This window comes from Gloeophyllum trabeum (assembly GCF_000344685.1).
Source record: "Gloeophyllum trabeum ATCC 11539 unplaced genomic scaffold GLOTRscaffold_00010, whole genome shotgun sequence".
Lineage (NCBI taxonomy): Eukaryota > Fungi > Basidiomycota > Agaricomycetes > Gloeophyllales > Gloeophyllaceae > Gloeophyllum > Gloeophyllum trabeum.
The window spans coordinates 1,006,723-1,022,062 of NW_006920419.1; the positions used below are offsets into that span (position 1 = coordinate 1,006,723).

General features: G+C 56.9%; 5 protein-coding genes across 5 annotated transcripts; 3 read left to right on the forward strand and 2 right to left on the reverse strand.

The window, feature by feature from the left end:
- Positions 1-2,612: 2,612 nt before the first annotated feature.
- On the forward strand, positions 2,613-4,506 carry GLOTRDRAFT_94863 (uncharacterized protein; the record flags this gene model as incomplete). Its single annotated transcript, XM_007869797.1, has 9 exons — positions 2,613-2,704; positions 2,930-3,025; positions 3,090-3,344; positions 3,405-3,566; positions 3,619-3,774; positions 3,838-3,960; positions 4,022-4,134; positions 4,189-4,259; positions 4,441-4,506. The coding sequence occupies 9 exons, from the start codon at positions 2,613-2,615 to the stop codon at positions 4,504-4,506; spliced, it is 1,134 nt and encodes a 377-aa protein (XP_007867988.1).
- A 1,525-nt stretch (positions 4,507-6,031) lies between these two features.
- Positions 6,032-7,053, forward strand: GLOTRDRAFT_94864 (uncharacterized protein; the record flags this gene model as incomplete). The annotated part of the gene is made up of 7 exons (XM_007869798.1): positions 6,032-6,057; positions 6,113-6,208; positions 6,262-6,367; positions 6,456-6,489; positions 6,529-6,658; positions 6,789-6,893; positions 6,951-7,053. The coding sequence occupies 7 exons, from the start codon at positions 6,032-6,034 to the stop codon at positions 7,051-7,053; spliced, it is 600 nt and encodes a 199-aa protein (XP_007867989.1).
- Positions 7,054-8,680: 1,627 nt separating this feature from the next.
- Positions 8,681-10,356, reverse strand: GLOTRDRAFT_139835 (NAD P-binding protein; the record flags this gene model as incomplete). Its single annotated transcript, XM_007869799.1, has 5 exons — positions 8,681-9,546; positions 9,623-9,795; positions 9,872-10,131; positions 10,169-10,257; positions 10,315-10,356. 5 exons carry the CDS (start codon positions 10,354-10,356, stop codon positions 9,211-9,213), a joined length of 900 nt encoding a protein of 299 aa, XP_007867990.1. The 3' UTR covers positions 8,681-9,210.
- A 1,358-nt stretch (positions 10,357-11,714) lies between these two features.
- Positions 11,715-12,820, forward strand: GLOTRDRAFT_117038 (uncharacterized protein). The gene is made up of 3 exons (XM_007869800.1): positions 11,715-12,126; positions 12,193-12,514; positions 12,572-12,820. Exons 1-3 carry the CDS (start codon positions 11,888-11,890, stop codon positions 12,614-12,616), a joined length of 606 nt encoding a protein of 201 aa, XP_007867991.1. The 5' UTR covers positions 11,715-11,887; the 3' UTR covers positions 12,617-12,820.
- Positions 12,821-13,006: 186 nt separating this feature from the next.
- On the reverse strand, positions 13,007-14,551 carry GLOTRDRAFT_106988 (uncharacterized protein; the record flags this gene model as incomplete). Its single annotated transcript, XM_007869801.1, has 9 exons — positions 13,007-13,145; positions 13,196-13,704; positions 13,783-13,862; positions 13,937-14,011; positions 14,067-14,111; positions 14,160-14,184; positions 14,241-14,336; positions 14,390-14,471; positions 14,529-14,551. 9 exons carry the CDS (start codon positions 14,549-14,551, stop codon positions 13,007-13,009), a joined length of 1,074 nt encoding a protein of 357 aa, XP_007867992.1.
- Positions 14,552-15,340: the final 789 nt, after the last annotated feature.

Genomic DNA, 15,340 nt, shown 5'->3' on the forward strand with positions numbered 1-15,340 from the left:
GGGGACTCTGCGCTCGATAATGATAGAGTTGCAATAAAATAAATAAAAAGAAAAGAAAAAAGAAAAATTGGGATTGGCTCAGAGAGCCATGTGGCAGTTGTGGCTTTGAGGCCCTTGGGACCGAAATCTGCGTTACTCTCGGGCCTATGCTCCACAAATCGCCCTCAGAGCCCCGAAGTAGGAACAAAGCAGCTAGTGAGTGACTGATTGCATGTTTTACCGTAAAATCCGAGTGTAAATACTACTAAAATCGAATTTGTCCGGCCCCTCCGGGGCCATACTAATACTCAACCCGTCCATCGTTCTCTGAGATATATCTCCTATAAAATGGCAGCTGAAACCATGAGAAAGTCTACAGCTAGTCCATGCATATTTTCTGAAGGCAATTCAAGCCCAAAATACTGTAATTCCTCAATTTAGGGTGCTCCGGGGCAAGTGACTTCTTATATCGAACATTCAAAGCAAACACCAGTCCCCCACAATTCCACAAAAGAGGTTTAGCATTGAATCTGTAGTTTGCACGCTTTCCCCCCTCCACACCGCCTTACAAGGTCTGAATTACTGCGGATATCTGTAAATGTGGTGACACCCAGTCAGGCCAACTGCGCAGAGGATATTTCATTAAAAATAATTCTGTAAATCTACTTCTGTGAACTGTCTAACTGCTGCTGAGTGCTGAACACTCAGCATTCACTGCTCCATAAAAACTCTGCATGGACATCAAGGTCTGTTGGTATGATTTGGGGTAATGGATATCAAGCCGCATCTACATTCATATATATGGTCTCAAGTATACAGTATACACAGGTATTTTACCTATTGTACTCGCGTACGGGAGCTCGTCCGACACCTGTCATGGCAGGCACAAATCGAGTTCTCGGGGAGAGCCACAGCAGCCGTTGTGGCGCCTCTGGCACAGCCACTCGATAACTCGTTGAGTTTGGTAGGTTCGTCCCACGAAATGGCACAGCCACTCGATATTGATATCGAGCAACCATATGCGTAACCTCCCGACTTCTGCGGCGGTAATACTAAAAATTAACAAGCCTCCTTATAAGACAGTTGCTCGTCTACTACAGTGCTTTGCATAAAAGTCCGGAAACTGCGTTTCGCGTGTCTCTGTTTGTCCCAGCCAAACAATACCTTATAGGGTAACACCTGACCGAGGGCGCGACGGTTCCTCGAGTCAGCCTATGTCGCTACTGGGACACAAATGCCCGTCTCAAGGCTGAATAACGCTCAGATCTGTATCTCTTCAGCATATCGAGCACGCAAAGGTCAAAGTCCCACAAGAACGACCCTCATACATGGATGTCGAAGCGTCCCGCCAACCAGTCAACAGCCCGCACTATGGTGATCGACTACCCCATATAGGTTTGTTTGGCTGGTACAAGGTTTCCGGACTTTTATGCAAGGCACTGTAAGTCTTATTTGAGAGGCGAAGTTTCAAGCCTAGCGGACTCCCATCTTTTCCGATTCTATCTCCGCCACAGCTTCAACTTCAAGTTCGCGTCCTTGTATACTATCATACAGTATACTCAGTTCATTCGGTTGTACTACAACTCTGAAGTACTTCGCGGCTCAGCATTCAAATCTAGTTTCCCATGCAAATCCCACACTTAGCGCTTGTTCCGAAAGCGCTTCAGCTGCAGCTTCGGGTTGTTGTCGTATGGCCCAGGGGACTTAATAAGGGGACTTAATAGTCTCATTGACCCATCCAACAGCGTAAGGGAAAACTCGTTCGGATCTCTATCAGTACTGATCACCGAAGACCATTGCTTTTCCTGGCGGTCTATGGAAGTGCTTCGCTTTCTGATTTTGATGTCTGCTCTGCGATGTAGAGTCGCCACTGGCACCGTCCGCCACACGACACCGACTCCTATGCGCGGCGCATACCCTTAGTCGATCCGTGTGGACTCGGGTTTCCGGGACATCAGTGTCTAGCCGGTGGTTCGTGGGTCATAGAGAGAACTCTTCTCTACGATCTACATACCACTGTGCCAGATTTACAAGTTGACATCTCCTTCACATAAGCCTGGCAGGTCGTCCTGGGTTTCTCCCTCTATACTGGGCCAATACTGCCTCGGATCACTGCACCTGCCAGTCGCGCCGGCTTTCATTTATGGGACTGAAATCAACTCAGATCGCGACAACCTTGAGCGCTAAGCTGGTCATGGACTGATCTCTCTCTCCATGAGAAGCTGGCCCATCATCTCTACCTGAAATCTGCATGGGGCGCTGGACTGAAACCCGTCTCTCCTTGAAGCTGAGGTCGGCCACTAGCTCGAGTGCTATATTTACGTCTCGCAGCTTGCATTGTGGGTCCCATCGGAGTGTCAAGCGCGTGTATTTCGAGGTATAAGAGCCACGAGAAGCAGCTCTTCGCTCCCTCCTTCATTCTAGTCATTCGCTTCTGGTGCCGGACAGTAAGCACTCGCGTCTTAGCACTGGTCAACGCTTTCTGATCCCTCGTAGCCTTCACGTCTTTTTCACTTCCACTCTAGACCTTTTTCATCGTGCCGAGCACTGATAATATTGAGTGAGTTTCTGTATGTCCTGCCTAAGAGTTATACTGACTCGTCTGGAAATCTAGTCATAAGCCTACTACTGCCATGGTCTCTTTCACCGTCGTCATTGCCTCGATTCTTGTTATTTCGCCCGCTCTTGGGGCTCCCGACCCCATCGAATTGCCCGCCACCATATTGTACGTCCTCGCTCTACACGGACTCAGATATTTTGTTTCATGCCAAATGCAGAAGTCTTCCTGGCCCTGAACTCCCGGGATCTGCTCTCGGTCCTTCTGGAGACTTTAGCGTCCCTCAGACGACCTCCACAAGTACTCCTAGTGCATCCGCGTCCTTCCCTTCATGAGTTGTTATGGACATACATGGATGTCATGAATCCTTATACACCATTACTCATCGCGCAGGCATGTTATCTTCCCTCCTGAGCTCAAATACCTGCCGACGGATCTATCTCCGCCACTGCTCGAAGGCACAGCATCCACGCCTACAGCAGCGACGGTGTATGTTTATTATCTCGTGTTACAGCTCTTGTCAGCTGAGCATTTCTGGCGTCATTCACCATAGATCTGCCAGAAGCGTTGGAACCACTACTGAAGAGGGTCTCAAAAACGGGCTTCAGTTTATTACCCAGGAGTTCTTCGGGAGATCGGGTCCTGACCACAAAGAGCGTCGAAGCTTGGCCAGCGACGCGCTCAAAATAGCAAAGAAGTACGGACCTAAAGCTGTCGAGGCCCTCGGGCCCTTGGCAACGGATCTCGCGGGGCATATCTTCGATTCTGGATACAGCACCTCTGACGCGAGCGCGCAGCCTACCACACCGTACGTTTAGGTCACCCCCTTCACCCATAGCGACGATACTGAAGTATCTGCCGCTCTTAGGCCTCAGCGGAGGAGCGTAGCGAGCACGATGATTAAGGTAGCAGAGAAGTACGGTCCCGACGTGGCAAAGGTCCTCGAGCCAGTAGCGAGTCATCTCGCTGAGAAGGCCTTTGGCTCTGGTTCCAGCACTTCTGATGCGAGTGCTCAGCCTACTGCAGCCCCGTAAGCAGTGTCTCCTTTCTTTCTCGTCCATGCTGATCGAGGCATGTACTAGGGCCCACCGGAGGAGCGTGGCGAGCACGATAGGGAAGGTAGCGGAGAAGTACGGTCCGGAAGTGGCGAAGGCCCTTGAACCACTGGCGAGCAAGCTGGCAGAGCATGTCTTGGGCTCTGGGTCCAGCACTTCCGATGCCGGCTCAACCACTGCTCGGTATGTACCAGATCCCGACCTTTGCTTCGTCCATTGAATCAAAACAAATGGTATCTGTATCAGACCCCAGCGAAGGAGCCTAGGTGACAAGGGACTTGAAGGGTCCGCAATCGCTCCGGGAATCGAACCGTCCATCGCAAGTGGAACTGGCGGTATTCCCTGTGCAAACCCTGATACTGCTGCACTGTCAGTGTTCTCTTATTCATTCCGCATTGATATTCATTCGTGCGTGCATGCCGGATGTCAGGAAAGCGCGCAGCGCAGCTAGCATTTTGGGCGATCTCGTGGAGAAGTTCGGCCCGGAGGTGGTGGATGGCATCCAGTCGCTGCTCAGCGGCGGCTCGAGCGACGGCAGCGTACGTAGCACCTCACCACCACCTTGTGACACCTACTTACATCTATCTGTTCCTATAGTCCCAGCCGGCGCCTCGACTCCGCTACTCGGGCCTCTCTTGAAGCGCAACGCAAGGACATGCATGGATATTGTAAGTTACTACACCTACTTATTACGGTGTCTTGTCGCTAATATTCCTCCCTACGCACCTACAGTCGGAGCATAAAGCCTGCGTCCTTTGGCAATGATCGTCGATCACTCGAAGATGACCTGGAAGCTTGCAAATCGGAAGTCTCTTCTTCCTGCTAAGGTCTCGTCGTAGCTTGGGGAAGGATCTGAAGCAGGGGGCTGAGGATCTGCTGCCTCTCCTGGGTGGCATCTTGGGTGGGGAAGAGTGAGAAGGGGGCAATAAAATACTATTATACGCGAACATAGTGCACATGTCGATGAATATTTGTACCGCTATGATCAACTAATGGCAGTATGCAGTTTCCTCTCCTGTTACCTCTCCGGCACAGATGACGAGGGAACGAAGCGCACCGATTCCCCTTTTTCATAGCAGTTCTCTGATTCCGCAATTTCTTTCTTTGACGGTCTGGGCGTCGTTCATCCATGCTCCGGAAGAGCATCCGAGTCCATAGTAGCAAGTGATATCAATGACAACTTGAAATGAAAACTTTTCTCCCGATACCCCCTTATTCAGAAAGTACTAGTAAGTACTCTGGGCTCCTTACTTCAATGCGACGGCACCGGAGCTGAAATGACGCTTCTCAAATATGCCATTGCGACCTGAGCGATCCCACTCTGCCGTCTGCTTCTCGTCCGCCAAACCTGCTCGTGTATCGAGCCTGAGCATGGGTACTGTTCAGACCTGTCGACTCTGGTCGGGCACTAGTCGTCCTTTCCCATTGGTAATATGATTTGCTACTAGTACTTTGCCTTTTCCGACAGATTGGGGGCTCTCCGATGTAACAAGCTGGTCACGGTGGTCATTTCGCCAGCTGCAGTGCGTAGCACCTGCATTACGCTGTATCGCAAGTCCAGTGAGAGGACTCGGACTCGGGCTGCGAGTCGATGTCTTCCCCGAGCTGCCTAGCCCTGCCAATGTTACAGTGATGATGCAAACAGCGCTTCCGATTCCCCATCATTTACCCTCAGTTTCTCGTTTCTCTGACGATATCATACAGCGTTCCAGCTCATGATGTCCGGACTCCGTTATGCCCTCGGTGCAGATTCGCCACACAATCGATTCTCGGGTGGCGTATAGCGATTACTAGTTCAGCCTGTATCCGAGTCGACTCAATTTCCGGATCTGGACCTGCTCTAGAATCTAGGTCAGGGTTGCAAGTCGACATACACTGTTTATATTGCCTAGCGTCGTTGACCTCGTTTACTACTCTGTGAAAGACAATGGTTTTCGCGCGTTTACTAAAATTACAACGCGAGCTCTTAACAAGGCTACGGCACCTGCCAATGCCTACCTCTTCGGTGTGGATGTTGCGAGTGAAGCCTCTCAGATCATGGCAACCTTCAGAAGTCGGACATGAACTGATCATGATCTTTTCTTCCGTAAGATAGCACTTCGCCGATCGCTGTCTCTCCCTACCATGGGACGTTCGGCCGACTTCATCTCATACCCGTATCTTCTTGATGCTCAGCCCGACCATTAGGTGGTGTACTATAATTACACTCTCGAGGCTGGTGTTGTGGGTCCCATTGTAGGGCCAACTAGGCAGGCCCGCTGTATAAAGGCCAGGCAGAACCCTCTCTGCAGCTCCAGAGAGGACCAGGTCTTCGCTCCCTTCTTCGTTCTATTCATTCGCTTCGGTGCCGGACAGTAAGCACGCGTCATTCAACGCTGGGTCGCGCTTTCTGATCGCTCGCAGCCTTTACGTCTTCTTCGCGTTCACTATAGACTCTTTCATGGTGCTGAGCACTGATAATATATAGTGAGTTTTCTCCATATTCACCTGCTAGTTATACTGACTCCACCTACGATCGTAGTAATAAACCTATTGCTGCCATGATTTGCACCACTATCGTCCTTGCAGTTTCCCCTGTCCTTGGAGTTCCGGTACCCGACACAGCCCGGAGAGCAGTGTACGTCTTACTCTAGCTGAACAGAGTCTCTGGATCCATGCTCCTCTGCAGAGGTTTCCGGGGCCAGAACCAGGGTCCAGGACTTGCACTTCCTCCTGGAAGCTTCGAATCCACTCGAACGACGACCACAGCTACTCTTACGACTTCCCTGGCTCTGTCGTAAGCTATGGGCTCAGGACTAACAGGATTTACTGTTCTTCTCACCTCCTCGACACGCCTTCATTGACACCTCTTGAATTACTTCCAGATATCCGAGAAACTAGAGCTACTGCGGCTCCTGTGTGCGTGTCATATCTGTCACTAACTAAGCGTTGACTCAGGGTGCCCGACAGCGCCAGCCCGTACTGCAGTCATCGGCACTGCCTTTGAAGACGGCCTCCAAGACGGGCTCAAGTTCATCGCATCGGAGCTCTTTGGCGGGCCCAATTCGGGAAGTACTAAACGCGAAATGTGAGTTCGTGACCGCCGGCATTGGATGCCATGCACTGAAACATCTGAGCAGCGGAGTGTCCCACATCCCCGTCAAGCTGTACGTCCTGTTCTATTTGAACTCAATAGCTGATTCCAGACATCTGCGCAGGCCAGATATCGCGCGTCCGGACTCCGGACCTCGCGTCGTTCTTCCTCCCTCTGCCATCCCTCAAGCGACCACCACGGCTGCCTCCAGTGCATCCGCTATCGCATCGTGAGCATTACGATTAGGTATTCTAGGAATGGCTGTCCATCAAGCTTCTCGCAACAGACATTCGTCCGCGTTTCGCTTCGCCCCCTCCATCCCCTCCGTCGGCTCGATTCCGAGTCCAACCATCCCCCCTTTCTTGATTGATGGGCAGGCAAACGGGTAGGCTCACGAAGGCTATGACTGGAGCCCCATGTACTGAATATACGAAAGTCATCAGACCTCAGCGGAGGAGCGTTGCGAGCACCATAGGGAAAGTGGCAGAGAAGTCCGGCCCGGACGTGGCAAAGGCCCTCGAGCCAATTGCTAACAAACTCGCGGAGAAGGCCTTCGGCTCTGATTCGAGCACCTCCGATGCGAGCGCCCCACCTACTACATCGTATGTATCCGCGCCAACTGTCCTCTATGTCCGCGTTAATTATGACTCGTCGCTATGGATTAGACCTCAGCGTAGGCGCGTAAAGCCTGAGCGCAAGATGATCGATGGGACAACCGTCATTCCTCCGACTGAGCTACCCATATGCGGCCCTGGCGATTATGATCATGATGTCAATTGTATACAACCACTGTCAGCCGTTTTTGCTTGTGCTCGCTTCCCTCTGGACTCACATTCTCTCGTATTCCATAGAAGTGCGGAGCGTTATGGCTGACGTCGTGAATGATCTCGGCCCCGAGGTGGTCGACGGTATCCATTCGCTGCTCGAACACGGCTCGGGCACGGCGACCGTGGCGTACGTGGCGCGCCATGCTTTCCCCCGTAGAGGTGGCACACTAACCACGCATTTTGGCTAGTCCCAGCCGGCGCTCCCCCGGCCTCGGCCCTGCAACATGGGCCGAGCTCCGCCAGATGCACGAGGAACTCCCGCAGAAATACGGGAAAGTAGGTTCAGCTAGCCTGATCCTTACTCACACGGCCATGACCACGTACCCAGTTCGGCCGGATCGTGAGTCACAAATATCTCCCTGGCGGATAGACACACGCTCACACTTGTCTCCGATTCTTTTCTGCTTAACCTGAACCTTGATACCTTGATGTTTGATCATATGCTTTCCCGGGGCGCGGCGCAGAGGCGTAGCGGGCACAATCGAGGAGTTGGGCCCGAAGGTGCGACATCTTCCACGACGCCCTCGGGTCCGGCCCGAGCACGGCGACCGCAGCGTAAGTCCCTGCATCTCCCCCGGCTGCTGGCACACTGACACACTTGCTGGACAGCCCCAGCCGCCGCGCCCCGGGTCACCTCTCTCCAGTCGCACCCGCTGGCTCGTCCCCCGAGTCCCCATTTTCCGCACCCCCGAGTCCCCGTTTTTGTCAGTCCACCCCCCCCCCCCTTCGAGAGGCGATCTGTGTCTCACTCGCATTACGGCTCCAGCGCTCCCATTCGGTGAGTGGAGTCGGAAAGAGTGCTCGCACAGACCCTCGCGCCCGACGACGGCCAGGCGAGACGTGGACACCACGCTCGCGGGCCTCGCCCCGGAGGAGCTGACGCGCTCGCGCCCTCACGCCCTCCCCGTGACGCACACCGCACGCTGGCCCTGGCCGAGCCGGCGCAGGCAGACGACGTGAGTCCCCTCCCCATCCCCGCCCGCCCGCCCATCTGCTCGTGGATCCCATGCAGAGGAGTCGCGACGTGCGTCTGATACCAAGTGCCGTGTCCCGGGCGCACTGTCGCCGCGGTAACGACGATGCCGCCGAGCGGCGGGCGGGCGCTCGCTGGCGGAGATATCGAGGGCAGCATCGAGCCGTCCGGCTGATCAGGGGCGGGGTATATCCCCCGCCTGCGTCCGTCTTGTCTGCTCCTTCCTATCCGCAGTGGGTGACTCGTACTCGTACTTGGTGCCCTCGTTTGCGAACCTGTTTTAGCGAGAAGAGGAGTTTCGGGGGGACACTCGCGGACGCGCTGCCGCTGTTTGGTGCGGGCGGGTGAGTGAGCGGAGCGGTATCGTGGTTGGTGGATGTGGCGGTTGCTGGCGGTGATATCGCTGCCTGCGCTCGTTCTCGGCTGGCCAAGGTGTGCGTGCAGGAAGCGCTAGCCGCTGCGTGTCGCAGCAGTCCTCGGCGTCTCGCGGGGGGAGGTGGAATGTCGCTCGAGGGATGCCGCGTGCTTGTGCTGCGGGGGCGCAGCTTTCGGAGGATCTGAAGCACGGGTGGGTTTGAGGACGTACCGAGGCCTGGCCTCCGGGGTGGGAGGATAACATGCGATGTACGCTGCGAAAGAAGGTCTGCATGTACCGGAATGGCAGTAGGTACATGTGATGCAACGTCCACGAAACGGAGTACCTACCCACGCAGCGTCAAGAAAACGGCCTCCGCGCCATCCCATCCCTACTCCCCTACTCCGCCTGCCTCCTCTCCCTCCCCCCTCTTGATATCCGTCCTCTGCCCCTGCAAAATCCCCCCGGCCATCCTCGCCACCACGCGCTCCGGCAACACCCGCAACACCCAGCTCGTGAGCTCGTGCACCCAGTACGGCGTCACATACTCCTTGTCCCGCCCGATCGCGACTATGATGGCTCTGGCCATGACGTCGGGGTGCGGCGCGGCGAGCGAGACGGGCGAGCCGTTCGCCTTGGTCGCGACGGAGTGGATTTCGTGGTATTGCACGGAAATGGGTGAGGGGGAGAGGAGGGCGAGTTCGGTGCGGAGGGCGCGGGAGAAGGCCTGTCCGACACCGTTCAGGTTGGGGAACAGGGAGTGAGGGGGTAGTGGGAAGAGGGAAGAAGAAAGGGGGACGCACGAGCATGTACCCCTTCGTCCCCGCGTACACCGCGAGGAACGGCGGGGGGTGCCTGGCGACGTAGCTCCCGACGTTGACGACCGCGGCGGGCGCGTCCGCGCGCAGCTGCGGGAGGAGCGCGCGCGTGAGCTGCGTCGTCCAGCTGCACCCGATGTCGATGCCTCTTTGTACCGCTATACCATGCCATACCAATCAGTTCACCTCTCAACGGGACAGTACGCGACCGAGTGAGTGAGAGCGGGTCCTTACCGTCGTAGTCCTGCGTCTCCAGCGGCTGTATCAGCGTGCTCGTATACCCCGCGTTGTTCACCAGGATCGTCACGGTCCGGCCCTTACACGCCTCCGCAACCTCGCGCGCCAGCGCGGACTTGGTCGCGTCCGCGACGACGATTTCGAACTGCGCGTTCGGGCACTCGGCGGCGAGCTCGGATCGGACGGCGGTGAGTTTCGTGGGGTTGCGCCCGTGCAGGAGGACGTGGAAGCCTTTTTGCGCGAGGGCTTTTGCTACGCTGGTAAGGGGGGACGCGTCGGGGGTCAGGAGGGACGGATGAGGCGGGGAGGAAGGGGACGCACGCCTTGCCGATGCCGTCAGACGCGCCGGTGACGAGCGCCCACGACTCCTGGCCGTGCTTGTACTACTGCGCAGAGTGTGTCAGTGCGTGGTGGTGCGGCGGAGGAGGGAGAGTACGGACACGGTTGATCCCGTTGGGGCTCGCCCAGAGACGCCAGAGCATCTTCGAGGTGGCGTACGGGGAATGAGGTGAACTGCCCGCTGTGGTATGTACGACACTGCACCTTCCTTCTCGGAAGCTAAAAATAGAACTTGGGAAGTATTCGGCGCTGCGCGGCACGCCAGGTCCGATTCCTCGCAAGGTAAACGAGTGGCAAGGGTTCTACAAGTAGGTAAATAGTCTTTCTAGCCTCCCGGGCACTGCGCGGCATCAAGAATACTCCTAGTTATTATATGTTGATCTCAGTGATACTAAATCATATAAGTTTGTAACTCTCAAACATAACTGTGTGTGGCTAGAACCTTCAATCATCCTATACTCGGTGTCAAGTACAGTTATTTCAATACACAATACACTATTTACATCAGTACTACACTCGGGTAGCATTACTATCGAGTCACTGAGTCAGTGCACATGCATACTGTAGCTGAGATGCACGTCGTCAGGCTGAGGCCTCAATGCTGCCAGTACTATGCCTCGTATGTAACTTACCAATCTTGTGCCATAGGCAGCAGGGTACTTGCCATTGGCGCAATTCCACACACAGCCGGGGGATGCCTGACAGTGCCATTGGCCCGAGATCTTGCAAGGATCGTGCCGTGCAGAGACCACACTACATATCTGGAATTAGTCCCTATTCACAAACGGTAATTATTGACATGAGAGGTAATAGCTCCTATTTGCTGATGGTGGTAAGATTTGGATCGGTGGACCTTCCATTTAAGGAGGGTGCTCCCGTTACAGTTAAGGTAATTTGGGCTATAAGGGGTATACCCCCTGTTCAACGCTGGCAATTTTCGATCACCAGAGAGCCCTATACAACGACTGAACAGTAAACCGATTCTAGGGGAATCGGAACACTCCTACACTCATTCCGTAACAGTCGGTAGGGACTCGTAGAATGACGCAGTCACAAAAGCATAGCTTCCAGCCGTTTGCAGATCGATAGACCACCAATTCAGAAAATCGCGTATAGTCGGAGTGGGTCGGAGTGGGTGCCAGGGACGTCGGAGGAAGGTGGGGAAGTCCAGATGGTTTGATTTCCGTCTCTCGGGGACTTACAATTGCTTGTCCGACGTGGTCCGACTGTAAGTGATTTTTGGAAAGTGGGCCCATCAATCTGCAAACGGCTGTCAGCTCCGAGTTGTTCTCCTCGCATCGCATCGACCGCCGGCTCAACACAATCTGATAGGCCGTTCCCCTTCCCCGCCAAGGACCCGCTCTGATTGGCCCAGCACAGACACCCCCATCTGACGCACTTTGGCAACATCAGCCAATCACGATGGCCAGGCACCTGCAACAGGGAATCACCCTGCCCGTTGCCAGGGCGTCCTGCGTCTGCACAATACAGTACACTCACCGGGTTAGCTTCAGATGGCACATGCGACGTATAAAACCCCGCCCGCCCGCTCGCAGCCCTCCATTCCCTTTCCACATCTGAGGCCGGATCCTCTGCAACGCACCTAGTCGTTCGCTTGACACTTTACGTTCACCTTCTGCCCTCTTTGCCAGCACCCCTCCCTCCAGCTTTACCATGTTCGCCAAGCCCCTCCTCGCCTCCCTCCTCGCCGCCTCGCTCGCGCTCCAGGTCAGCGCGCACGCGGCCATCGCCCCCGCGCTCGGCGTCAAGGGCACGCCCGCGCGCAGCGACGTCCAGCGGCCCAGCGCGCAGAGTCCCTGCGGGAACGTGAACGTCGCGCAGGCGCTGGGCACGTCCGCCGCCGTCACGATGTCCGGCACCACCTTCGCCGCCACCATCACGAACTTCAACGGGTACGCCTCCCCCCCCCCCTATTCCTTTTATTTCGGTGCGCGGTCGTGTCATTGATAAAAACGTAGTGGCACGGACGGCTCCCGCCAAGTGACGGCCAAGATCGACGCAGCCGGCACCGGCAAGTCTTTCGTCGCCGCCACGGTGACCAAGAACGGCGACAAGTCCCCCGCCACGACGGGCTCGCAGCAGCTCGAGGTGCAGGTGCCAGCCAACACCAAGTGCGCGGGCGGCCCGAATAAGGATACGTGCCTCGTGTCGTTCACGACCGCCGGGGGATTCGGGAACTGCGTGGCGGTCAAGCAGGGGGGTGCGGCGGCGGCGGCGGCGGCGGTGGGGAACCAGGCCTCGGCGAAGAAGGGCAAGGCCGGGAAACAGGCGCGGGCTTGGGTGAGTTGTCTGTCCACCTCGAACGGACGGGTGAGACTGATGTTTGTGTCGCTTCAGGGATCGCGGCAGGCTAGGGCGTACGCTTTGGGCGACCTCGAGTGAACTTGAGGGCTTCGGTGTCATGAAGAGTACTGGTATGGCTGTCAAGCTGTTTTCGACTCGATGTGGTTGTACCTCTATCCGCTGTGTTCCCGGGAGCATGGCGTTAATGATGATGTTGGATTGGGTTGTGGCACGTTTCGATTCTGGTTCCCTTGAGCACACGGCACTGGCAGCGGTGGTATCCCCGTTCCTGCCTGTATTCGCGTCGGCATGCCTCGGGTCCGGGTCAGTCTGTTGACGCTGACACCCACAATTGAGCATGGCAGGCTGCCATAAAGCGTAGGCTACACAGCCAACAACAAATTTGTATACCGTCGTTTTGTCACAAAAATAGCGTCACCCAACCACCGGTCCTATGCAAGTACATTCTATACCCCTCAGTGTTTCTTCTCAAGTCCTCCCTTTCAAGTCCAACTCGGCCTGCATCGCCTCGCCGAACACGCCCGCGAGCAGATTGTTGGCCGCGAGCGTCGCCATGCCGAGCCGCGTCTCCGTCGTCGCGCTCCCGATGTGCGGGAGGACGACGCACCTGTCGGACCATCAGTCCGCAGTCCCCGCCCACCCGCGCTCATCACTCACCGGGGCTCCTGCACGAGCGGGTGCGCGCTCCCCACCGCCGGCTCGCCCTCGACGACGTCCACGCCCGCGCCCCACAGCCACCCCTCGCGCAGCGCGCGCGCGAGCGCGTGCGCGTCGACGAGCGTCCCGCGCGCGGTGTTCACGAGCACCGCCGTGCGCTTCATCTGCCGCAGGAAGCGCTCGTCGACGACGTGGCGCGTCGCCGCGCCGCCCGGCGCGAGCACGAAGACGACGTCGCTGCCGCGCGCGAGCGCGGCGAGGCTGCCCGCGCGCCGGACGGACGTGAGGCTGAATTGGCGGGTGTACTGCGCGTCCTGCGCGGGGCTCGGCGCGGAGCCGGGGGAGGTGGTGTACAGCGCGTGCGTGATCCCGAAGGGCACGAGGCGCGCGAGCGTGGCGCGCGCGATGCGCCCGAAGCCGATGAAGCCCGCGGTGCGGGTGCTGGAGGGGGACGGGCGGGAGAGCTGCGGGCCGCAGAAGGAGAAGGGGGACCAGGAGGTGTTGGGCCACTGGGGTGGGGTTAGCGGGGTGGGGGATGGCGATGGGAGGGGGAGTGAGGGAATGGGGGGAACGAGTAAGGGACGCACCTCCCCCCGCTGCACGACGCCCATCGTCTCCTTCGCGTTCCGGCCCGCCATCAGCGCGAGCATCACCGATACGTCCGCGACTGTCCACACATCATTTGCATTTCAGCTTGGTGTACTAGCGGGAGTGGGGAACGGGAGAGGGAGGAATGGTCACCTGCGTCGGTGAGCACGTCGGGCGTGTACCCCAGCCGGACGTTGCGCGCGGCGAGGGCGGGGAGGTCGACGTGTTCTGTGTGTGGGGCGGTGAGGAAAAAGGTACGAGAGGGAGGTGGGCAGGGGCGCACCGTAGCCAACCGACATCGTAGACACCACCTTCAAAGTGGGACCAGCTGCACGCCCGTCAACATCCCCGCGAAAGCGCGGCAGCTACGACGCGCCTTTATCGAGTAATTCCTCGTTCACCTGGTGGGGTGAGGGTGCATGAGACGCGAGTGGACGGGGCAGGAGGAGGGAAGTACCTTGTCCGAGAGCATCACCAGCACGCCCGCCGCCCCCGGTACGTGCTCGAGCAGCCACGCGCGCTCGCACGCGCGGTCCTCCGGCCAGACGACGACCTACGTACAGACCGTCACCGCGTGCGCCGTGCGACGCCGTTCCAGGTACTCACGTCGAGCTCCGTGCGCGCGCGGAGGAGGGGCATCACGTCCGGGCCCAGGTCGCGGCAGACGACGACCTTCATGCGACTGGTGCTGGTGGGAGGCCTGAGGTGAGATGCGAGCGAGGTCAGACGGTGCATGGGTGCTGACGCTGACGCTGGCTCGGCGGACATGGCTCTCCAGAAATCTTGCTCGCGGTGATTTTGGAATGGAGGGGAGAAGGGAGGAAGGGACGGGCGGGTGGCCGACGGAGGGGTATTTCAGGATGAGATGCAAGGGAGATATGGGCGGCCCCGGGCCGGGAGCCGTCATGTGCGGGTTAGGGATTCCGTTGGTACATCGCGTGCGCCAAAAGCATCAGAGAGAGTTTCGGGTGCGGCAGTCGTTCGCGAGTAGTTGTCAGCAGCGTCCGTGCTTGCTGCATATATGTTGCTGAAGGTGGCAAGGCCTGAGCTCAGGCTGTGAGTGATCGTGATGAGGTCAACGTCTGCCACGCCCTAATGTGAATCCCGCTGAGACTGCTGTACCCCATATGAACGAGCTCGAAGCGCACACGTTAAGTATTGTGGGCGTCGTCCATGCTTCCAGAGTCATGTAAAGTGGTGATGGTGTAGGGAAACTTTGACGACACAGCGTACTGATCTCAGCCACATTCAGCCACTGGACATCGGAGCCCATTGTGCTACATACTAGAAACTATATATCACAGTGCAAATAAGGGCTACACGAGGCTACGCGACGGTACACAATGACAGGTTGGGACAAACCTCAGCCATAATTGGGTTAAAATACATGTAATACAAAGGGTAAATACATTCGGCCAGTCCGTTGCCAACTTGCCACACAGCCGTGTCCGGACTGTAACCGGCATGGGAGCTCGGTCATGACCGGTGTCCGGACTGTAAAACCGGGATGGCCGGTTCGGTCGTCCATCCTTGTCCGGATGGCGTCTGGCATGGAGG

Bases quoted from the DNA above. Each gene is read 5' to 3' on its own strand.
- GLOTRDRAFT_117038 (XM_007869800.1), top strand. From the start codon at position 11,888: ATGTTCGCCAAGCCCCTCCTCGCCTCCCTCCTCGCCGCCTCGCTCGCG. The intron at 12,127-12,192 runs GTACGCCTCCCC...ATAAAAACGTAG, and splicing joins ACCATCACGAACTTCAACGG to TGGCACGGACGGCTCCCGCC. The intron at 12,515-12,571 runs GTGAGTTGTCTG...GTGTCGCTTCAG, and splicing joins GGAAACAGGCGCGGGCTTGG to GGATCGCGGCAGGCTAGGGC.